Source organism: Rattus norvegicus, chromosome 1, assembly GCF_021556685.1.
Source record: "Rattus norvegicus strain SHRSP/BbbUtx chromosome 1, alternate assembly SHRSP_T2T, whole genome shotgun sequence".
Classification (NCBI taxonomy): Eukaryota; Metazoa; Chordata; class Mammalia; order Rodentia; family Muridae; genus Rattus; species Rattus norvegicus.
Genome location: NC_141534.1, coordinates 153,581,785 through 153,607,459, shown reverse-complemented (window position 1 = coordinate 153,607,459; position 25,675 = coordinate 153,581,785). Strand labels below are relative to the sequence as shown.

Here is a 25,675-nt window from a genome sequence, read left to right as displayed (position 1 = left end):
GGATCCACTGGTTTAGATACATATGTAGCAGAGATGGCCTTGTTTGACATCAGTGGGAGGGGAGGCCCTTGGTCCTGTGAAGGTTTGATGCCCCAGTGTGGGGGATGCTGGAGTGGTGGGGTAGGAAAGGATGGTTGGGTGGGGGAGCACCCTCACGGAGGCAAAGAGGAGGGAGGAAAGGGCAGATGTGGGATGAGGCTTTGTGGAGGGATAACGGGGAAGTGGGATATCACTTGAGATATAAATGAATGGAATGATTAACAAAATTAGAAATAACTTTTGAACGTGACTATTGCTAGAAGCACTGGTGACATTACTTTATTTACCCAATTTGACACTGAAAATCTTTCATGTTGATTGTCTGATATATACCATGAAAATAAATATCGATGTTAATCTAAGTGGTGGTGACACATGCCTTTAATACTAGCACTTGGCAGGCAGACGATCTCTGTGTTTGAGGTAATGTTGGTCTTCAGAAAGTATTCCAGGACAGTCAGGCCTACACACAGAAACCCTATCTCGACTCCCACTCCCCCTCCTATTAATACATAGATAGATAAACAAATATCAATGGTAAAGCAAGTACACAGTTTCAAAAGTAGGTGAGTGACTCTAATTCACAAATACTTAACTATGTCTAATTCATTTTTAAGTTATTCTGTATTCCAGGTTTTTAGAGTGATAACTAGTTTACTTCATTTATTGATTGAAAATTAGTGTTCAAAAACTTTGTGGCAAACATAGTGGCAATTCATCTTCAAACATATCACAAGATGGCCCAGGGATATTTTGATTCGGTCTTCAGCCATATGTTAACTTACCCTCTGTTACATTTTGCTATTTCATCAAATAAAAGCTTCCACCGAGGACGCCCAATAAAAAGTCTAGAATTCAATGTGTGGTATTTTTCTCCAATTATCTTCTGTAAAAAGAAAGGACATATTTTATAAGATGCAGCTTTGGATAAATACCACGTTTCTCTTACAAGATTTCAGCTGAGATAGCATCTCCTTCCAAATTATTGTGACATAAATAGCAAAATGGAATTCTATGAAGTACAACCACTACAAAGTGTCACTTTTATTTTCTTTCCCTTCAAAATTCAGTATTCTTTTGAATGTCATTTTCACGAACTGATGACTTGTCTTGGTTTTAGTTATTGGCTTCATTCTTAAAAAATTTCAATATAAGATGAAGAACACATTCCAGTTCATCACATACTACTAAGTGGGCTCAAAACTAAATGCCATTGACATATGTTTGTACCTAAGTACAGTTGTCAAACTAAGATATTATATGAGTAGATTAGCAAAAATTGTCATCACAAATTTGGGGTAAAACTCTAGATATGATCTCCCAAGACACCTGATGTCAAAGTCTGTACCCAATCATCCGGTGACTGGTAATGGGCTCATCCTTGCAAAGAATAAACACTTGTTCTTAATTGACAGTGAACAGTCAGAGGGAAATAAGGAGAAGAGAAAGTTCTTTTTTTTTAAAGATTTTATTTATTTATTGTATAGGAGTACACTGTAGCTGTCTTCGGACACACAAGAAGAGGGCATCAGATCGAAGAGAAAGTTCTTAATTGACAGTGAACAGTCAGAGGGAAATAAGGATCAGAGAAAGTGCTTGACTTTCAGTTAAGCAGACTCAATACCAGATATAATTTATCTGTCCTTACTTTATCATTAGATTGTATATATATATCATACATAACCTAGTTACAATTTTATCAGAAAAAATAGATTTTCCTGCTTTACAGCTGTGGTAAAATGAAATAAAAACAATAGCCTATTAACTAAAACCTTCGGAAACTGATTAGGACAGTTTTTAGGTACCTGATAAGCATTCATATTTTATCTGAATAATAAAAAGAGATGAAGAAAAAGAATACTAAACGTCTAGGGGCTTATTCACTGAAACTCTTGCCTTGTAAGTTTGAGGGCTTGAGCACAATCCCTGGAAGCTATGTACAAATGCTGAATAAGACAATGTGCACTTGTAGTGACAGTTATGAGGTGAGATGTTGGGTGTTTGGGGCTCACTGGCTGGGCAGTCTGGCCTAATCGGTGGGTTTTTGGATAAACATCTTGTCTCAAAGGAGGTGAGGAATTTAAGAATAACTTTCAGCTCTGTAGGAAGTGTACACATATACTTGTGTGCACAAAAACACAGACACACACAGACTTTTAAAAAAATCTGGAAAAACATTTGCACAAATATTCATCACATTATGCAACTATTTGATATTTCTAAACGTTAGTTTGATTCCCATTATAATATAGAATGTAATAATATGCATTGCTCAAATTAACTGAGATTATCCAAAATGATATATGGGAAAATTCTCAGCTTAGTCTCTCTTATAGTAAATAAGGCATGATGGCTCTTATTGTTTCTATGTTAGATTCCTGTGGGATGGAATGCTTAATTGTGTATGACTGTATCTTTTCTCATCTCAGAAAACCTTCCCTCTACGGAAGAAAGATCACAAGGTTGTTCATTTATTACTTGATGTCTCCCTAGAGACATGAAATTTGAAACAACCCCAAAGGAGAAAAATGGAATCAGGACGTTTACTTCAGCATGCTGAGAGGAGAACTGAAAGGCACAACAGAATTGACATCAAGGACGAGCTATGAGTTTCCTGGATGTATCCCAATAGAGACTTTCCTCTAGGACATTTCTGCTAAAACCCCATGTAGAAATTTTCTTCCAGCACAGCTCTTACAGTAAATCTTCCATTATCAAGAGGCTCATTTAATTAACAATAATATCCAGCCACATACCTGTATCCCATCTGTTTGACTGAGGTACAGCTGGATGTTCACAAAGTCAGGTCTGTTTTCTTGCCAAAACTGAGGGAACATAAAAATGAAAAGCCTCATTTAAATTCTTTGTAAATATTCAGAGTTTGTACCTAGCATATGTGATTCTATAATGCAGTAAAAACTTTGGCTTATCATAGCAAATACTCCTAATAAAATAAAAGTAGGCCGAGAGATGATAAGTGATAAACAGACAGATAGTTATTCTCTCAAAATAACTTGCTCTGGTGAAATTTAGTGATGACGGTTTTGATAAAGTAGGCCGAGAGATGATAAGTGATAAACAGACAGACAGTTATTCTCTCAAAATAACTTGCTCTGGTGAAATTTAGTGATGACGGTTTTGATAATAGAAGCAGTCACCCAAATCTAAAGATACATAGTAAATCATGCTAAGCAAGGTATTCCTCCTCTTAGTTTCTTACAAACAACCTCTAAGATGCCCTAAATTTTAACCCATGGCTTCCCTCATCAATAAACACAATTTTCATTTTAAAAAGGACAGTAGTGATATAGGATATTCATGATAGTAAAATAAATCCAAAGCATAAAAAGTAGATATGCCATCTGGCATTCTATTCATTCACTATGGATTTTCCTCGAATAAAAGTCCACGAGACTAGAAGTACACCTGCCAAGAAGAAATCTAGATAAAGTAAACCGAAAGCTTTCCTTTCCCTCTTTCACCCAGAAACTATTGCTAAACATTAACAACTAACGAACTACAAAGTGAACTACTCCAAGTCTCTTTTATAAATGGTGCCATAAAGTAGTTGTCACTTCATATTTGGCTTACTTCCATCACTTTAATTAGCATAGTATTTCTAAGGTTCAATTAAATTTTAGCATGTATCAGAATTCTCTTCATATTAAATGATTTTATTATATAAATACACAGTATTTTGTTTTGTCCATCAGATATATATGAGGTGTTTGAGTATTTGGGAATGCTGTAAATAATTCTTGTAGAATTATCTTTGTTCAAGTCCATAATTTCAATAATTCTAGGTATACATATGTCTCTTTTTTAAAAATATAAAGTCTACAAGCCTTCTGCAGTCTACCCTGGCAAGAATACTACACACATGCATGCATTCAACGTACATGCACACACATGCATACCACTCTCCAGTTGCATTTTAGTTTTTCTTATGCTACATACCTCCCTCTTCTTCTACCATTGCACTCAACATATGGCTGCATCAGGGAACTTGTGGCATTAGGTAACCTGACTTGAATTTGCATCCAAGACATTTGACTAATGAATACACTCAAGACATCCCAACAGCACATGGCTTGGTGGACATTCCTGAACACACTCTTTAAGTAAACAGCCCCTCTGTTGGACACATTGATATATTTCTACTTTCCTTTTCTTTTTGGTCCAAATTGAGATCTCAGAATCAGACGTGCTGCCTATACAGTGGTTTAGTTTTCTATGTTACTCTGACTGCAAGGGAGAGTATAAAAAAAGTGTTTTTATTTTGTTACCTAATATATCTTTAGATCCTAAGACAGATCCTAATTCTCAGGAGACAGTTAAGGTTATTTGCAGGATGATTACACACTTAGCCTCCAGGAAGAAAAATGTTTTAAGGAAGCAAGGGAGCAATCACTGAGCAGTGTGTACAGATGCAAAGTAGACCATATTAAGGAATTGATAAGTAAATCAGATACAGTGAGCCCAGGAATTCTCTATATCAGTAGAGACAATGAACTGATTCTATTCTTGCTCAGAGAAAAAATATTTGAGATGTAGCAATAACCTTTAAAGTAATTTGAAGAGAAATACAAATAATATGTTAGAAGTTACAATAATTCTAGTGACACACACTTGGTAGGTGAAGTAATAGCAGATTTTACATTCCTAGTGAACTAGTCTGCGAACCTTTTTGATTTTTAAAACTGTATAGTGGATCAAGAAACCTGCTGATTATATAAATAAGACTATGAGGGCAATTTATTATAACAGGTTAGAAGATGCTGTCCTGCCTGTGATGATCACTTTGGCTTTTCTTATTATCTCTAGTCATGTGCATCTATGTTATTCTATGTTAAAATGCAGAAACACCTGTTAAAATATGCCAGAGAAGACATATATTAACAAACTCACATCTGAAAAGATGTGCATTCATTTTTATTGGATGTTACCTCTGGTTTTAGATTAAGAACCCTTTGTTCTATATATAGTGAGCAATCACTTGCTTTTAAAATATACAAATAAATGTTGTTCAAGAAATTATAAAGCTAAAAATAATAACCATCCCAATATTACCTTGTTATGCAGCACATAGAGCAAGTCTGCAAACCACTGGAATGATTGGATGTCTCTGCAGACCCAGATAAAATACAGTCTTCTTAGCTTGTATGGTTTCCAGTCATCCCTTTAAAAATCAATGTAATGAAGTTGTAACTGGAATTGGATAAACAATACAAAATCTACGTATTCATGAACATTTGTTTTTCATTCATAAGCAACCAATTAAAAAAATAAACAAACAGATCCCAACTTAGCCACTTCCATGCCAACATTTACCTTAACTATCAAACAGATATGTTACATAATGTAGTGGCTAAGATGTCACAGATTGTTATATTTGTCAGATTATACACATCACCTGTTCCAACTTCCAGACCAAACACTAAACTCTTGGATCAGAAGAACGTTGCTCATGAATCTCAGAAAAACAAGTTCTCTAAGTTCTCTGTTTCAGTGAACTGTGTCATTGTGCAGGGATCAAAAAGTCATTCAGCCTTGCCCTCACATTTAGTTATAACCATTCCAGAAACTTGGTTGTTTATCCTTTTCTTAATAATCATTGAAAAAAGATTTCACAACCACACACTATGTAATACATTCCAGCCACTAACAATTCCAAGTCTGGATGCCTACTTATGACTATGAGGTAGACTTGAGGTTAAGAAAATGTTCCTTTTTTAATAATAGCAAGTATCAAAATAACTTGCAATATGTTGTCTGAAACAAATGATTTCTGGATTGCAACTTGCTTATTTTTGTAAGTCTCTAATATGTCCTCAAATCATTTTTAGTATAATACTAGAAAATGAAATAAAATATTCAAAATATCATTCATTTCTTTTTTTTTTATTTTTGAGACAAGACTCTACCTTATCTTGAGCTCATGATTCTCCCAACTAAGCCAAAGGAAAGTTTTATTTCTTCTTCCTTTTAGATATCCCCTTACACATTTTAATGTAACTTTGTCTTGTTGGGAAGAGAATGGAAGAAATCTGGGAGCACCATCTTGCTGTCATTTTGTTTGTGTTTTATGGTGATGAATGAACTTAAGTTTATAATCCTGGAATGAAAATGCTGAGACTATTTCCCAGTTGGGCAATCTCATCTTTGACATTTCTTTTCTTCAGTCTGTTGCAAATTTGTTAATAATGAAGGAATGAGGTGATGATATGTTCATCATCTTCTCATAAAAGTATTCCCTGAACAAATAATTACAATCATTCCAGACATTTGTTTTTATAATCTATTTACCTTTTTGTACTTATAACTTTTTGTTTTACTAATTTCTTTCAAATATAATGCATTCTGATTACTCTCTCCCAAATCCTGTCTTCTCTCCTTCCATCACTATAAACCCACCATGCTACCTCTCTGTTAGTTCCTTTCCCATAATTATGAATTTTGGGTTGATCTGTGACCCATTTAATATACCCAGGGCCATTTATGATCACAGGGTTGAACTAATCATTGGAGCCTAATGAGATCACCAGTGAGCAATGGTTCGCCCTATCCCTGAGTTTATCAATAGCATAAACTTTGCCAATGAAGGATAGGATGACCAGAGCCCCTTTTTCATCTATACCTGAAAACTGATGTGCTCATTTTCCTGCAGACACAGAGGAAGCATGATTGCAATGGTTATGTGTCATTCAGAAGATGCCATTTAAAGTCTTTATAATCTGTTCCTTTTTACCTCCCTCTACTAAAATAATATCTGATCCACGGAGATCTTCTCTTTATCTTCTTTATTTTTCAGATATACTCCATCTTATAAATTTCTTACTACTTCATTTTCACTTTCCCCAATTGAATGTGAAGTTTCTAACAGTATAATTTGTTTTTTATTCATTGTTTTATTTTCAATAACTCAAAGATTAATTGGCACAAGCACACTCCAAAATACTTGTTGATCAAATAAATGAACAGTGACATCACTCTGAGGAGGTCAAGAAAAGAAGGCTCAGAGCAAGTAACTACTGAAAGGAAAATAAGGTGGGTTTGGTTTTACAAGGAGGATGCTAGGAGCTACAGAGCATATACTAAGAACTATTGAATTATTTTATTTGCCATTTAGGATGTGGAATTTTAGGAACAGGGTGTGGGAAAACTCTGTAAAGGATTATTTTACATGTAAACTAGATATATTTTAATATTTCTCTATTTGGAGTAATAAGATTCATCAAAGTGACATACAGTAGAGTGTTTAGTATCGATGCAAACGGAGTGACCCCAATGCCTCCAGCCACACACAGACTAACTTCATAGTTCAGTGACTCCTCAAATGGACTTCCAAATGGGCCATCAATGTATAACCTATAAAGAAGGTAGACAAAGTTGAAAAGATGAGAAGTTACTTTTCGATAGCATGTAACATTTGTGCTGAATCCAAATTCTATGCTTTGTGATGGCCTGATGACTAATTCTTTCTTAGTCATAAGTCCAAAGGAATAAGCAATTTGTTTTAAGATATTGATAGTGAAACATGAGTATTCTCTCATTTCTAAGTTAACTAAAAGTTTAGGAAATTATAGAGATAACAACATGTTAAAATTTGATTATAGTTCATTGTGATAACTGACAAAATGAAAATACTTTTTGATTAAATAGAATAGTGTATCCTTCAGTAGTGAATGCTCTGGCAGACATATTTAGTCTCATATTAACTATGAAATAGAATATCACAGGAAGAATGAGAAGGGGAAGAAGGAGGAGAAGGAGGAAGAGGAGGAAGAGGAGGAGAAGGAGGAAGAGGAGGAAGAGGAGGAGAAGGAGGAAGAGGAGGAAGAGGAGGAGAAGGAGGAAGAGGAGAAGGAGGAGGAGGAGGAGGAAAACGAGGAGGAGGAGAAGGAGGAGGAGGAGAGAAGAAGAAGAAGAAGAAGAAGAAGAAGAAGAAGAAGAAGAAGAAGAAGAAGAAGAAGAAGAAGAAGAATCCAATGTCTTTCCCTAATTAAATTAGTAAGTATAAGTACTACAAAAGAAATCAAAAAGGAAGTTGTTCTTGCTCTGTGTGTGCTTGTCTAAATGTGTGTGTGCTTGTCTAAATGTGTGTGTGTGTGTGTGTGTGTGTGTGTGTGTGTGTGTGTGGTACAACTACCTTGAACCACAAACAAAAATTGTGAATTGTCCACTTGATACCTTCCCTTCTTTTATTAGTAACAGAACATTAATTTTATTGAGGGAAGCAAATGTCTAGCCAAAACACCACATTTCCCAGATTCCATTCATCTGTTTTGACTGTGTGGCAATTTTGGCAGATGTAAGAAGCCGTCTCACTTGGATGCTGTGGCTCTCTTGTACTTTATCTTTCCTTCTAAATCCATGAAGTCTGAAAATGTCCATTTTATGATCAAAAGAGATAACTGTGATTACTGTAGAATGCCCATACATATACCATTTGTGTCATTTTAGACACATTGGTAGGAAAGATAGACCCTATGTATGTAACCTGTTTTATAACTTTTATTCCATTATATGTTTTCAAACAGGTTATCTTTATAGTGTGCCTACATGTCATTTATGTTTGGTGTCCACTTAAATAGAAGACAAGGTAAGACCATATACTTGTGGAGTTAATGATTAAGCATCTGTTAAATGTCTACTGAATAAATCCATTAATAAGCATTTCTTTGAATGCAGAACTTCATGATATTTAGACATTGCTTATACTTTTTTCACTTTTTCACAAGTGACTTTCTTTTATAGGTATTTGAGATCGTATTGGGTCATATGAATAGTTCTATTTACTGGGTTCCGAATACAAGCAATTTGCCATGTCTTGGACATGCAAATGTCATTTCCCATCATTGGTAACTAAAAACCATGTGTTGACCCAGAAATGGGAAACAGACTGAATTTCTGCATTGTTGCTTGAATAATGTCATCCTAGAGATTCACTGCACCCACAGAAGATGCTACATATGCAGGAAACAAATTCCCTTAGTGTTTTGCCACACTGAACCATGGGTTGCTATTTCAAGGTTAACTGCTTACATTGACAAAATTTAGGCCAGCCTAGGTAATGCATGCATATTATCTAGAGAGAAAACTTGCAAAGGTTGCTTTTGGAAAATACTGTATCCACTACAGGAAGGGAAAATAAGTTTTTACTTAAAGAAAAAATTAATATTCCTAATGTAGTATTTTAAATATGAAAAACATTCTACTATTTACTTTATATAATTAAATATATAATTTTAATTCTGTCTTTGTAACTCATGGTTTTTATTTAGTCAACAATCAGAATCTATGTATATGTTCTTTGTGTGATTCAAGACCAACGATGAGTTGAGTTCTACCCTATAAATTTTTGTATGTTCATCTGAAAGCCACATACAATAAGTTAGAGAAAAAATAAATTGAATGAAATATTTTAAGAAACCTTCTTTGTAATCTTCACCAATAAATTTTATTTTATTTCATCAACACATGAGAGGAATCATGAAAAATACCCATTTGCTAATTATCTCCCTCCAAAACATGTGCTTCTCCCTCTCCACATAGCTGTTCTCTGGTGTTTTGTAATAACTTTGAACAAGAACACTGGAACTTGGAGTTCCAGCCATTTACTAGGAATGAGATCACAGATGAGCTACATGACCTCTCTAAACTCCATTTACTTCAAGTATAAAAGAGACAAGATTAGAGGACACAGAGAAAACCTGGTAGAAATTGGAGAATGCAACACAAACATCAGAGATACTTTACTTATGATATCAGTGTATCTATATTATGCCACTGGGACAAAGTACAGCACAGAGAAGTGGACAGAGCTCAAAACAAGATAGGGATAGCATGGATTTGTTCTGAGGGATCTCTGAGAATCAGCTGCTTTTCATTTGACACCTTTGTTAAATTGTTATGAATTGATACATTTAATAATAAAGACAGACATATAAATGAGGTCTCATGTAATATTTTGAAACCTGAATCTACTATGAAATATTTAAGGCAACTTGGTCATGTATAACTCAAATGCTTATTATTTATTATTTTATTACTACTACTATTTATTTTGTTACCGTGACTATATTTAGAAGCCTTTAAGCCCCGAGAGACAGCAGAAAGAATTGAAACAGGCAACCTAGGAAAGTAGGAGGTAGGGGACCCTTTAGAATGTACCAGAGATCTAGGAGATAAGAGACTCTCAGAACTTAAAGGGAGGGACCTTAGAGTGGGGAGAGGGAACTTGCAGTGTCTACCTCCAGTAAAAAGATAAGGCATTAAGTGGAGGGATTAGATTGACATTCCACGGTTAAAAACTCTGACCCAGAATTGTTCCTGTTTGAAAGTACTGCAGGAACAAAAATGGAGAAGATCCTGAGGAAAAGGAGGTCCAGTGACAGGCGCAAATTGGGATCCAGCTCAGAAGGAGGCCCCAAGCCCTGACATTATTACTGATGCTATGGTATGCTTACAGACAGGAACCTAGCATGGCTGTCCCCTGAGCAGGCCACTCAAAGAGTCAAATGCAGATGCTCACACCTAACCAATGGACAGAAGCCATGGACCCCTGTGGTTGAATTAGGGAAAAGTTGGAAGAAGCTGAGGTGAGGGCGACCCCATAGGAAGACCAGGAATTTCAAGAAACCTGGATCTCTGAGATGTGTCAGACATTGAACTACCAACCAGGCAGAATACACCAGCTGATATGACGCCCATAACACATGTACAGCAGAGGACTGCCTTGTCTGGACTCAGTCAGTGCACCTAACCCCCCAAGAGACTTGGGCCCCCTGGGAATGGGGAGGTCTGATAGGGTTGGGGTGGAGACATCCTTGTGGAGAGGGGGAGAGGAGGTATGGGTTATGCAGTAGTCAGAGGATACCCAATTGTGGTGAAGGGAGAGGATTATAACAATATAACTAATGAGTGGTTAACTGACAAGGCCTAGTTTTTTATGAAAAGTATAAAGAAAAAATAAAATAACTTAGATATAATTTTTTGCACATTAACTTAATAATGTGCAAATTTAATGACTTTCATTTATGAGTAGTAGTGGCAAAACTATAGAGAGTACATACAATTGTTCACTTCTTCAAACTTCAATGGGAATATGGGCATATTTTTAATAGATATTTTAGATACATGATAAAATTTCTATGATGAAAGACAGCATACCTGAGAAGTCATGCCTTTGCAAGGCTTACCCCTTGCAAACTACATAAGCATTTTCTATATTTTAATAATTTTTCCCCTTAGGATAATTTGCATTCATATTTTCTCAGTTGGTTTAGTTGTTAGATAAGATGGACTTGATTATCCTGTCTTTTGAAGTTTTTTTAATGAAGAAATTAATCAACTGTAAATTAATCCAATTATAAGAATGACAAAATAGTGTCAATAGTTATTAAAAATCTTCTGTCCAGGCACTTGTTGCTACTCTAAATCAGATTGTTTAACAAACAAAGTTGTATTTCTACTAACAACCTGAGGAGAAAGTTAACTGTAATAGTAGGGAAATGCCCTTATTAATATTTTAAAAGTAGGTAATAACTATGACAGTATTTCATAAAAATGAGTTCATAGAATATCGTAAGAAAAATTAAAAAATTGTATGCTATGGTAAATACATTTTTAAAAATGCATTACAAAATGATCTTTAAATTTGTTTACTTTTTAAAAAACATCTATAAAACAAACACTCAAAACTTGGGGCAATGGCATGAGATCTACACATTTAAGACAAAACAAGAAAGCAACCTATTTAACCACACTATTTACACTCCTCTGAATGGTGAAAGACACGAGGCTCAGTTCAGTTTAGTTACATCAAAGAGCTCTCATCTAGGCTGCAGAGGACTGCCTAGAGGAAGCCATGGTTTCCATAGTCTTTGCTCTGTTTCCTTCTACTGCTTTGACTATATAACGTCAGACACTGAGGAGCTACATTGAAACCATCTTGGTAGTTGTTGAAACAGAAAAAATATTTGTATATAGGTTATATCACAGCCATAATTGCTAGGTATCATACCTTGTGATCTAGTCACTCTGTAATTGGAAATTACAATTGTAACCAACATCATCCATTTCCTACCACCTCACTAGCTGTTAAGACTTTGTTGCCACATGCAAGTGCATCCCTTCAGATGATTATTGTTTAATTTTTCATTTAAGTAATGTGATTTTTCTCAGTCCACTTTGTGTCACTAGTATAATAAATTTCCTGATACTGGGTAATGTATACAAAAACATGAGAGAGAAAAAGAGAGAGAAAGAGAGAGAGAGAGAGAGAGAGAGAGAGAGAGAACATATATAAATTTATACACTAAGTATTATATATTTAAAAACATCATGGTATTATTACTAATGACAAATAATTAGGATCTGTATATTTTGGGGAATCTTGCTATTAAGGTAGCAGTTCCTCATGAACTGATGGCTTCTGAGCTCAGCACAAAATGGAGGATTCCCTTCGTCCCTTTGTCATCAGAGCTTCCCATCTCTGGCAGTCTTTGTCTGGAGAGTGTCCTTAAACACAAGCGGCTGGCCTTTGGTGACCTTGTCTGAAAGTGACCTTGTACAGAGCCTGTGGAAGGCTGTTTAACTCAGCACACACCTACTGAAGATTGCATGATAATTAGGTACTATATTAAAGCCTTCACTTGATGTTATGACCAATTGGCCTTTCCACCTATACCCCTAGAAGGCCCTTATATACTCTATCCCTGAAACAATAAACCAGAATCCTCTCCCTGAAGTGGTCTTCAGAGGTCATTCTGTCCATACTCAGTCATCCATCCAAACATTCATGCTCTACCTCTACAGCTTTGCCTCCTTTCTCCCCTCAAGCTGGTAGCCAATAACCTCTGGGGAGAAAGGGAATCCATATGTATATAACTATTTCATGCTTCTTAAATACATACTTTTAAAGATTATTTAAATATTTAAATTTTTATTGCACACGTGTGTTTGCATGTGTGTGTGTGTGTGTGTGTGTGTGTGTGTGTGTGTGTGTGTGCATGTTGAGGTTTTTGTCCATGTGTATGCCACGTATATGTAGGTGTCCTTGGAGGCCAGACAAGGACAGAAGATTCCTTGGCACTGAAGTTGCAATAATTTTGAGGCCTTCTTTCTAAAAAAATTAAGAAAATCAGTAAATATTTAAGTTTTACAATAGAGACTAAAAACAGAGTATTAAAAACTGTTTAATCAAAATTTATTCTGGTACAGAAGCTGCAGTGATTATTCTATACACACCTCCACTCTACAATCACAGAATAACTTAAAGTAGGGAAAATAAATTTTCATTTTATTGCAATGAGAACTTAAACTCCAAAACATCAAGTGATTTTTCCAAAGACCACACTTTCTATTTAAATAAAAGATAATTCCTTAATTCTTTTTAAATTTGTCTCCAGTACTTCTTTCCTTAATCAGACATTAACTGTGCCTGTCAATCACTACTTATTTTGGTTAGGGAAATAAAGGGCATATAGTCATAGATCATCTATCAGGCAGCAATTTCTTTTTCACCTGGGAGAAAAATAATAATGAGTAACTACTCCCCCGGAGAAGATGATATTGCAGCTTAGACTATTCAGGAGATAACTACATCAGTAAAAGCCATAAAAAGTGATAGGGGAGCATTAGAGCCTGACATAGTTTTCAAAACCTGTTTTGCTTTAATGGGTTGCAAGCTAATATGTGCATCAGAATTTCTTGAAAGGTTTATTAAAACACACACACTGGGTCCCAACCCCTGGACTCTCTATTCAAAGTTGGTATGCCTGGATAAAGACTAAGATATGAAACTCTTAACAGTATCCCTGGCGACTCTGATAACCCCACTAGAGCTGCATTACTGCGGGTAGTTAGTTAATATACAGTGATCATGGGAAGTCCTGGAGGCCTATACAGCATTTGGATTAAAACTATGTAGGGTGCTTCCAGTCCAAACCTTCTCTCATAGCAACAGATCAGCTCTTTCCCCCACCCCCTTCCCACAGCCCAACCTGCCTCCTAGGAAGCCTGCTCTGACCTGGTTCAAAGGTGAAATACCCTTCCCTACATCCAACCCATGCTGGGATCCCACCAAGTCTTCCTCCCAGAAGGCCTGCTCTAAATCTCTAAATCCTGGACATACAGCTCCACCTCATTGTGGTCGGCTTCAATGCAGGACAATAAGGATAAACAACATCAGAGTCAATCAGATGGCAAAAGCAAATTCAAGAACATAATTAACAAAAGCCAATGCAATATAGCACCATCAGAAACCAGGTCCCCTACTACAGGAAGCCCTGAATATCCTAATACACAAGAGAAACAAAACTGTGACCATAATCATCTCATGAAGAAGATAGAGGCCTTTGAAGAGGATATAAATAATTCTTTTTAAAAAATACAGAAAACAGGGGTTGGGGATTTAGCTCAGTGGTTGAGCATTTGCCTAGCAAGCACAAGGCCCTGGTTTCGGTCCTCAGCTCCAAAAAAAAAAAAAAAAAAAAAAAAAAATTAAGAAATACAGAAAACAAAACAATATCCAATGGATAGAAGCTCTTAAAGAAGAAACAAATCTTTTAAAGACATAGAGGAAAATTCAATCCATTCTTATTGCCCTGTATAAATCCCAAGGCCAAGTGGATCAAGGACCTCCACACAAAACCAGGTACACTCAAACTAACAGAGGAAAAAGTGGGGAAGAGCCTCAAACACATGGGCACTGGGGAAATTTTCATGAAAAGAACACCAGTGGCTTATGTTCTAAGATTAAGAACTGAGAAATGGGACCTCATAAAACTGCAAATGTTCTGTAAAGCAAAGGACACTGTCATTAGGACAAAATGGCAACCAACACATTGGGAAAAGGTGTCCACTAATCCTACATCTGATAGAGGGCTAGTATCCAAAATATACAAAGAACTCAAGGAGTTAGACTCCAAAGAACAAATAACCCTATTAAAAATTGGGGTACAGAGTTAAACAAAGAATTCTCAGCTCAGGAATATCAAATGGCTGAGAATTACCTAAGAAAATGTTCAATATCCTCAGGGCAATGCAAATCAAAACAACCCTGAGATTCTATCTCACACCAGTCAGAATGGCTAAGATCAAAAACTCAGATGACAACAGATGCTGGTGTGGATGTGGAGAAAGAACACTCTTCCATTGTTGGTGGGATTGCAAGCTGGTACAACAATTCTGGAAATTAGACCAGAAGTTCCTCAGAAAAAGTGGACCTAGTACTGAGGACCCAGGTATAACACTTCTGGGTATATACCCAAAAGATGCTCCAAAATATAACAAGGACTCATGCTCCACTATGTTCACAGCAGCTTTAATGATAATAGACAGAAGCTGCAAAAAAATCAGATATCCCTCAACAGAGGAATAGATACAGAAAATGTTGTCCATTTACACAATGGAATATTACTTAGCTATTAAAAATGATGACTTCATGAAATTCATGGGCAAATGGATGGAACTAGAAAATATCACCTAATCACAGAAAAATACACATGGTATGCACTCACTGATAAGTGGATATTAGCCCCAAAGCTCAAATTACCCAAGATACAATCCACAGACCACATGAAGTTCAAGGATGACCAAAATGTGGAAGTTTCATTCCTTCTTAAAAAGGGGAACAAAAATATTTAGAGGAGGGTATATAGAGGCAGTTTGGAGCACAGACTGAAGGAAAGGCCATCCTGAACCCCCGCCTCCCATGGGTATACAGCATAGATATATAGTCACAAAACAAGATAAGATTGATGGATTGATGAAGCTAAGATGTGCATGCTGACAGGAACTGGGTATAGATGTCTCCTGAGAGGCACAGTCAGAGCATGTCAAATACAGAGGCGAATGCTAGCAGGAAACTATTGAACTGAGAATGGGATCCCAGTTGGAGTAATTAGAGAAAGGACTGAATGAGCTGAAGGGACTTGCAACCCCATAAGAATAACAAAGTCAACCAACCAGAGCTTCCACCCAATGACTGTACATGGACTGACCCATGGCTCCAGCTGCATATGGTAGGATGGACTTGTTGGGCACCAATGGAAGAAACTCTTGGTCCTGCCTTGGCTGGAATCCCCATTGTAGGGGAATGTCTGAGGAGTTGGAAGGGGGTGGATATGGAGGGGAATACCCTTATAGAAGAAGGAAAGAGGGATGGGATAGGGGGCTTATGCCAGGAAACATGGAAAGGGAATAACATTTGAAATGTAAATTTAAAAATATCCAATAAAAGAAAAAAAAAGCTGCAAGGGAAAAAAGGCCAAGTAGCATAGAAAGGCCTACCTATCAGAATTATACTGACTTCTCATCAGAGACTCTGAAAGCCAGAAGATCCTTGACAGATGTCTGGCAGACCCCAAGAGAACAGAGGTTCTTGCTCAGACTACTATGCCTCATAAAAATCTCAATCACCAAAGTTGGAGAAACAAAGATATCCTATGCCCAAGTGACATTTAAATATCTTTCCAATAGTCCAGCCCTTCATAGGATTCTAGAAGGAAAACTCCAAAACAACAAGGGACACTACAACCAAGAAAACATAGGATATTAATCATACCATAGTATAACCAAAAGAGGAGATTCACACATACATGGTAACACATCCAACAACAAAATAACAGGAACTTACAATCATTGGTTACTAATATCTCTCAACATCAATGGACTTAACTCATTAATAAAAAAACACAGGCTAAGAAGACTGAATCTGTCATTCCCATACATACAAGAAACACACCTCAACAACAAACATAGGCACTACCTCGGGGTCAAGGGCTGGAAAAAGGTTTTCCAATCAAATTGACCCAAGAAACAAGTTGGGGTAGCCATTGTAATATTTAATATAATAGATTCTCAACCAAACTTATCAAATGATATGGGGAAAGTGACTTTATAATCTACCAAGACCTGGGTGCAAGGGCACCCACATTCTTCAAAGAAAACAACTTAATGTGTATCACCCATTGTACTTACACAATAACAGTGGGAGACTTCAACACTCCATTCTTCCCCATAGACAGGTCATCAAAACAACAATGAAACAAGCAGAGTTGATGAACCAAATGGATTTAACATATATAGAACATTTCACTCTAAAACAGAAGAGACCTTCTTCTTAGCACTTCACAGAACCTTCTCCAAAACTGATCATATAATTAGACACAAAATAATCTTTCAACAGATACAAGGAGATTGAAATAACTCTCTATACTCTATCAGATCACCACAGATTAAGGATGGACTTCAGCAACAAAAGAAACAACAGAAATCCCACATATTCATGGAAAATGAACAACTCTCTACTTGATGATCAGTTGGTCAGGGAAGAAATAAATAAAAGACTTTCTACAAATCAATGAAAAGGAAAGCACAACATACCCCCAAACTTTTGGGACACCATGAAAGCAGTACTAAGAGGAAAATTCAAAACAGTGCCTTTATAAAGAAATTGAGAGATTCTACAGTAGCAACTTAACATCACACCTGAAAGCGCTAGAACAAAAAGAAGCAAACACAACTAAGAGGAGTTGACGGCAGGAAACAGTCAAACTCAAGGCTTAATTCAATCTGTTAGAAACAAAGAGAAAGATACAACGAATCAACAAAATCAAGAGCTGGGAAAAATCAACAAGATAAATAAAACCTTAGCTAAACTGAAGGGCACAGAGACAATTCCAAGTTAACAAAATCATGAAAAGAGGAACATAAAAATAGAAACTGCGGTAATTATAAAAAAATCATTAGGTTTTACTTCCAAAATCTATACTACATAAAAGTAAACAATCTAACTGAAATGAATAATTTTTTATACAAATACCACTTACCAAAATTAAATCAAGATCAGGTTAACTATTTAAATAATCCCATGACCCCTAAAAAATTAGAGGCAGTCATTAACAGTCTCCCAACCAGAAAACAGTCCAGGGGCAGATGATTTTAGTGCAGAATTATAGTTAGACTTCCAAAGAAGAAAAAATACCAATGTTCCTCAAACTATTCCACAAAATAGAAACAGAAGGAACACTACCTAATTCATTCTATGAGGTCACATGTACCCTGATACCTAAACCACACAGAGAATCTACAAAGAAAGAGAACTTCGAATCTATTTCACTTACAAATATCAATGGAATAATACTCAGTAAAATTCTCACAAACAGAATCCAAGAACACATCAAAACCATCATTCACCATGATCAAGTAGGCTTCAACTGAGGAATGCAGATTTCATTCAATATATGAAAAGCCATCAATGTAATTTTAGAAATTTACATATCATTTCATGATATGCTGAAAAAGCCTTTGAAAGAATACAACACCCCTTCACATTAAAGGTATTAGAAAACTGAGGATACAGGGCACATACCTAAACATGATTAAATAATACAGAGCAAGGCAATAGACAAAAATCATATTAAATGGAGAGTAACTTGAAGTACTCCTACTAAAATCAGGGACAAAATAAGGGTGCCAAATTTCTTCCTATCTACTCAGTATAGTACTTGAAGTTCTAGCTAGAGCAATAAGACAACAAAAGGAGATCAAGGAGCACAAACGGAAAGGAAGGTGTCAGGGTATCGTTATTTGCAGATGATATGATAATATGCATTAGTGACTCAAAATTTTACCAGAGAACTCCTACAGTTGATGAACAACTTTGGCAAAGTGGCTGGAAAAATAATTAACTCAAGGCATCAGTAGTCTTCCTTTACACCTACTATCAAAGGGCAGAGAAAGAAAATAGGGAAACAACACTCTTGACAATAGCCACAAATAGTATAAAATACAAATAAATAGTACTAATATTATGGAAATGAGAAAAGTTAAATGGAAGTGTTCACTTAAATCACGAGGTATTTAAAGCATTTAACAAATAGTATTAAAGGTGGGATGGCTCAAGTCTCATGAATCTTTGAGTTTAAGTCTACAGAGTGAGTTCCAGGAAAGCTAGGGAAACACAGAGAAACCGGTCCTGAAACACCATGAAAATCAAAAACTTAAAGTCAAAACAAAACAAAACAAAAAACCCAAAACAAAAGAGCAAACAAATAAACAAAAACCTCACACATACTAAAATCTCTGACATATAAAGATGTTCTGTATGTTACTGTTACTTTATTACTATTTATGATAATAAAAATTTGGCTCAAAATGCACTTCACATAATTGAACAAAAAATTACTCAAGAGTGAATGATAATTTCTAGAAATAGAACTCTGAATACAGAGGAGAGAAAGGAAGATTATTCAGCAAAGAGATGAAACCTGGGAAGGTTATCTGGGGACTGGAGAGTTATTACTCAGTATTATCCTTTGAAGGCACTTTTAGGCAGTCAGTTGGAACGGAGAGTGCATTGAGACACAGATTTTGCTGTCCAAACAATTAAGGTTGTTCTTTGATAGTGAAGCCAAATAACAATTCTGACTTCTGTCATAAATAATATTCCTCTTTATAAGCAGTGGATGCTAGATGCTACTGCTCATAGAACTTAATCCTTGTGAAAATAAAGTAGTCAGAAGTTCTTCCTGTACTTTCTCAAGTATTTGTACACATACTAAACCTTCCATAACTACAGGCTCATATTTGGGGACTTGATTGTCCAATTTACCATCTAGTTTAAGTCATGTCAAATGCCCTCAAACATTTTTGCATATCTGAGATCTTTTTATAAAGATAGCATTATAAATAAACATTTTCCAGACATATCATTAACCATCTTTTCAGACATAACTATGGTGACATGAGCAGAGAGTGAGCGATCAAGCTTGGTACTCCTGCTTCAGTCCGCCAACCTCTAAATCCATACCTGCTTGCACTAAGCGTACTTTCCTTTAAGTCACCCATTTTGTTCTCATTTATTTACAGTCTGAGAATATTCAGAGAGCAATGTCTACACTTGAATCTGAAAATAGAATGGATGTCCCCGTTTTGGGCAATGGGTCATATGAGAGTTCATGAATTTAAGAATGTGATTAAGTAACTTTGTTATATTTTAGAACAATGATCCCCAGATGTATAAGAAAATGATTTTTGAATGACTTTCCCTTAATATTTCTGTGTGTTTCTGTCTGTCTGTCTGTCTGTCTGTCTGTCTGTCTGTCTGTCTGTCTGTCTCTCTCTCTCTCTCTGTCTCTCTCTCACACACACACACACACATATAAATATATCTGCATTAATGAGTCAGTTTTCCCTATTTCATGAGTACTTTTACCTGAATGTCACATTATTATATTCTCTAATATTTGTTAGATTTCTCTTGTTCAGAGAATGCTAAAGATTAAAGGAAATCATGAAACCTACTTAGAGACCAGCCCAAATCCCATAGCATAGATTGGTTAGAATATAGTGAGTTTATGCTTGACTATGGTATGCTCTGTAAGTATTATCCTTTGCAATATGCGACAGATAATTTGCTTTTCTGTCATGTCATACTTTTAACTAAAAAATGGTTTATACCAATGAATCGGCAAAAAAATATATTAGAAAGCTAAGAGGATAATCTCTATGTAAATACTTCATCTTAAATTTAAATAGAAAATAGAGGATGAGATAAGGAGCTACACATTGATGATATAAGAGGTTCGTTTCCTGCACAGAGAACCAGCTGCCCACTCACGGCTATTGTGCTTAGAAGCAGAGATCTGTTTTCAGGCCCCTTGGTAAAGTGGCAATGATCACACACTATACATGAGATCCTAGTTAGTTATGCTAGGTTACTCAGGATTTGTAAAAAAAATTCCAAACAACAATGACATTTCACCTTCCCGGCATTTTGCCAGCATTTGATCCTTCCCTTCTCGATCGCCCCAAACTCCTCTTACTTACTTGGGGTAGTTTCTAGATTGAATGAAGGGCAGAATCTCAGAATCTTGGCTTGATGGAGGCAGTAGTAAATCTCGGAATCTTTCTGTCAAAAGAAATAAAATATAAACTGTGAAAAAAATAAATTACGTGAGTAATGTCAAAATAGGATTTGTTGTTTTCCCTAGAGTCTGCATACATTTTATGAAAAAATAATATAATAATAAAATAAAATATTTTAAAATGTATATCCTTTTTATGGGCTTGTAATAATCACTGAGATCTAAAAACAATTATATGACATTAAATACTAAGAGTTGAACAGTGTCATTAATTTGGACAACATGAGTTGCAAAAATATATAATTCATAGCTCTTGTGTATCATGGAAGGCATTTGCCAAATTAGTGATGCAAGGTCAATGTAAAGACCAAACATATTGTTGTATGCCACTGATAATGCAGATCAGAGATGGGAAAGTGATTGACAGCGCTCCTTGATATTTGAACTTTGCAGTGACTGTTGCCAATTTTTTCCATTCTATGCCCTGCAACAACATTCACATGTGACTTAGATAACAAGTACCAAGGTACCAATAGCAACATTTTAAAAACAAACAAACAGAAATATTTAAATTTTTCATAAACATGAGCATTGACAACCTGTGCTTTATCTATATAATAGAACACCTACAAATTAAAGTGAAACCAAATGCTTTCAAATATAACTAGGAACAGACCCGTCAATATACACTTGAGGGTGGAAATTCTCCAAATATCATTTCCTTGTGATAAAAAGCAATGAAGGACTGCATTGGTTGAGCAAAGTACATATATATCCAAACACGGCTATGAAAATAGAAACGATGCTGTCAATTACATTTCTTGTTACTTTCAAAGAAGAGGTAGAACAATTTAATAAAAGAGAAGCAAAAACACCACATGAGAAATTGTTAATATTTCATATACATTAACTATATTATGATGAATGAACACATGTTAATGTTTTAAATGTTCTAATTGTATTATCATGGTGACTAAATAAATGAGTTGAGGTATCATGTGAAGAGAGTAGGTCATGTACCCAAGTGAAATGGCCATGAAGTATTACTGAATACAAGGCATACAATCTACTTTCACAGACGGAATCAGAATCATTTCACTGACTTCCACACTAATTTTGTTTTGGTCACTCAGTCTTTAGACCATAGCTAGAGAAAATGCAGTAGCATCCAAGAATGTTGTGAGGTTTTCTTATTCTATTCTAAAGTGTGGAATTTCAAAGCTGTGGCACATATTTTCTCCATTTGTATTTCCTCCTTAATGTGAATTCACATTTTTGAAAAATTAAATAATATCAACATCTGTTGCACTGTTATTTTTAATCTATGAAGTCAGCATTTGTTCCAATGAAATGAATATCAACTATTTTTGAAATTTGAATGTTTTCTTTCAAAATTATTTTTTATGATTATAATTACACTATCTAGAGTTCTCTTCCCCCTACATAGGAGGCTTTTACCTCAAGGCTTTCACCTCCAAAGCCTCCTACACATGCCCTTTTCCGCCCTTTCCAATGGTCTCTATTTTTGATGATACATGATCTTACCTTTAAGTTTACAATAATTTTAGCCACTTAGTCCTGTTCTAAAGTAGACCCTATAAATAAAACTTATGCTCAAAAGAAATTAAGAACTTTATGTAAAAGAATGTTTTGTACAAAATATATAGCAGACATCCTTGGGAGCTAAAAGTATAAATTGAAATTTTGAGAATGATTTCCAATCTTGCTTAAAGCAAGGCAAACAGGTGAATTCCTAATATAGATTATTCTGTTTTCATACATTATTTCGCAGTGATAAGTTTGCTTCTTTTTATATGTGCCCCAAAACTTCTTCATTACAAACCCAGGGTGAAAAGTCTGAGTATAATATAGTAAAATAATAGTATATATACATATAAACATAGCAAATGTGAAGGACAGTGAGTGAACATTTTCAAAACTTCTTAAGCTGTCATGCATGCCTGTTAAGAAAAGTTCACAGATACAAGAAATATGCAGTACTTTGCAATTTTGTCTTCTTCAAATGTGTTTATTATTATATGAATAAGTCCCTAAATGTGATCAGTTAGGCTTTTTCTATTACAGATTATTGAGTTTATATTTGTTTGTTCTTTATGAAAATAAAGACCAGTTGTGTGTAGGATTCAGCCTCTCAGATTCAATTATTCAGATGCCATCCCATTCTTCATATGGTTCTGAAGAAAACACAATTTGGTATTTCATTTGCTGAGAAAGAAGTTTAAAAGGCTACTCCTAGTGCAGCGAAGGCCAAACCAAATGTTTCTCAGATGTCACATAATTTCTGTAGAAAACAGCATTTTTCCATCATTAGTGCTCAGGCCTTTCACAGGGCATCTTCAAGGAAGATGTTAAAGCCACTGACAAGAACCAAGGGATTTGCTGCAGTAATGCTGTGATGAGCTGACTAATGAGGTAGAGATGTCTGGATGTGATTTCGCACCAGTAGGGGATTCCTTAATTGACACAAGCTATTATAGACTTCCACCTTCTTTTTATTTTTCTCAAACTCAATCAACAACACAGGCCTAGAGGACATCCTATATATAATTACATTAATGTGTGCAACATAGACAATAATTTATTATAAAAAATAGCTAGTTATTCAAGAACAAAATGGGAAAAATAATTTTTCACAATTTAGCATGATTTTCTTTTTGATACATTTGCTATGACCCAGTTTCATGTCACCTTTGGGGGAAAATGATCAATCTTCCAAATATCGGGAATGTGAAGTATACTAACCACAACATGGATATACGTCATGACAAAGAAAACATGGGAACCTCTTCGTGTTGTGAGAATGAAATCTGCCTATTACTACAAAGAGGAAGATGAAGTAATTTATGAAAAAAATTGACACTAATGAATGCTATTCCTTTATAACCTTAAGTGCCTCTTGATCACAGAACTTAATTAGTCTCCTCAGTAACATCCTGGGGAGAAACTTGCTTGTTGGAGGGGCCCTGTCAGACAGATTTACAGAATTTCAAATTATTGTGTTTCAATAGGAGGCCTATTTTACTTCCTGTCTGCCTCAACATTATCTCCAATACATAAATGAATGTTGTACTTTGAATACTTCATGCTCATAAGCAAGGAAAACAGTGATGTAAAATATCTCTCAGGGTGATAGTCTTGCCACAAAATGAGGCATTTCTTTCATTTTTATTAATACATAAAATGGTTCCTCTTTCTTTAAATATATATATTGTACCTAATTTTCTAGTTGTTCTTTTCAAAAAGTGCCCAAGTCAAATCCTTAAAGGACATTGAAGTTTCCCATGACACACGTGACCTTACCAGTTATAACGATAACTGGAATAAGCAGGCATGATGGGGCGTATTTCTATTGTAACACTTTAGAGCTTGAGGCAAGAAAATTGCCAGTAAGAGACATCCATGGTTACACAGTGAGTTTCCATCTTAAAAATGAACAACAAAACACAATTTTAAAAAAGGGAAAAATAAACAGAGGATATAACAAGTAGTTTTAGAAGATGTGTTGCCAAGGAAACAGAAACTAGCTCTGGACCATATAAAATGAAATAGTAAAAATGATTGTACCATGATTCTTACGAGATCTTATATTCATTTTATAAAACACAAAGTGCTATGTGAATATAGAGATATGACCTTCGGTCTTTGTGATCAGCTGGGCTGCACTGAGATATATTTAGGATTGCTGAACTATTGCTCTGTGCTTCAGGGGTCATCTGGAGAGAGGACTATGTGAGAAAATTAGAGGGTGTGGCGGGGGATGAATGGCTGGAGAGTGAAATCCTAGTGGTACTTTCCAAGAAGCTGGCAGCCTGCTGTAAAAGAAGTCACAGGAAAGCGGTGTTTAAACAGCTTGTGAGCCATTTCTTCCTGAGTTGGTTCAAGTTTTGCTGCTGACACAAGGCTCCAATTTCTTTGCCCTTTTGGTATACCATCAGCAATACAACTTTCCAGGGAGTGTTAGCCCTAAATTAAGACAGCTGAGCTTCCTGGATTGGGTAACTTCTTGATTCACTCCTGTAGTCTTCAGACAGCAGTTATTGGATTACCTAGACCAGTGGTGTAGGTTAGTTCAAAATAATTCCATTTTCAGATCTTTCAATCAGTCTGTCATCATAATCATCATCATCACCATCACTTTCTGTGTATCTACCTATTATGTATATATGTACATGTATATGTATATATGTATGTATAAATGTATCACCTATCTTCTATCTATGTATCTATTTATCATCTCTCTTTCATCTATCATCTATCTAGCATCTATTTATCTATCAACTATTAATCATTTATCAATCTCTCATCTATCACTGATCAATCATCTACATCTATAAATATATATATCATCTAATGTCTATTTGTCCATCCATAATATATTAATCATTTATTAGTGTATCACCTATCATCTATCTATCTACACATCTATCTACTTATCTATCATCTATCTATTAATTTATTATCTATCTATGTATATATAGAAATATGTATATATATATGTATATATGTATATCAAGAAACACAATATTCTCTTTCTGTTTTTTATACTATGATATCTAGTATTTTATAATGATTTTATAATGAAAACTAAAATTATATTATAACACAAACAAACATTTCTCTGTGCATACTTAAAAGCCAAAGATTATAACAGAAATGATATCTAGCAGGAAAGTATATCTTCAGTAGTATCATGAATACAGAGACAAAATAACATTGCTATATGGAAATATATGCATTAG

At 35.3% G+C, this 25,675-nt stretch overlaps 1 protein-coding gene across 4 annotated transcripts in view; it reads right to left on the bottom strand.

Moving 5' to 3' along the window:
- Nox4 (NADPH oxidase 4) overlaps window positions 1-25,675 on the bottom strand; it is a 166,801-nt gene that overhangs the window by 16,432 nt on the left and 124,694 nt on the right. For all 4 annotated transcript variants that reach the window (XM_087595397.1, XM_087595403.1, XM_087595410.1 and 1 more), the window contains 5 exons: window positions 20,878-20,959; window positions 7,288-7,407; window positions 5,110-5,218; window positions 2,796-2,864; window positions 825-925 (listed from right to left, as the gene is read on the bottom strand). In XM_087595397.1, the coding sequence (XP_087451523.1) occupies window positions 825-925; window positions 2,796-2,864; window positions 5,110-5,218; window positions 7,288-7,407; window positions 20,878-20,959 (481 nt within the window). The remainder of the gene's footprint in view (window positions 1-824; window positions 926-2,795; window positions 2,865-5,109; window positions 5,219-7,287; window positions 7,408-20,877; window positions 20,960-25,675) is intronic.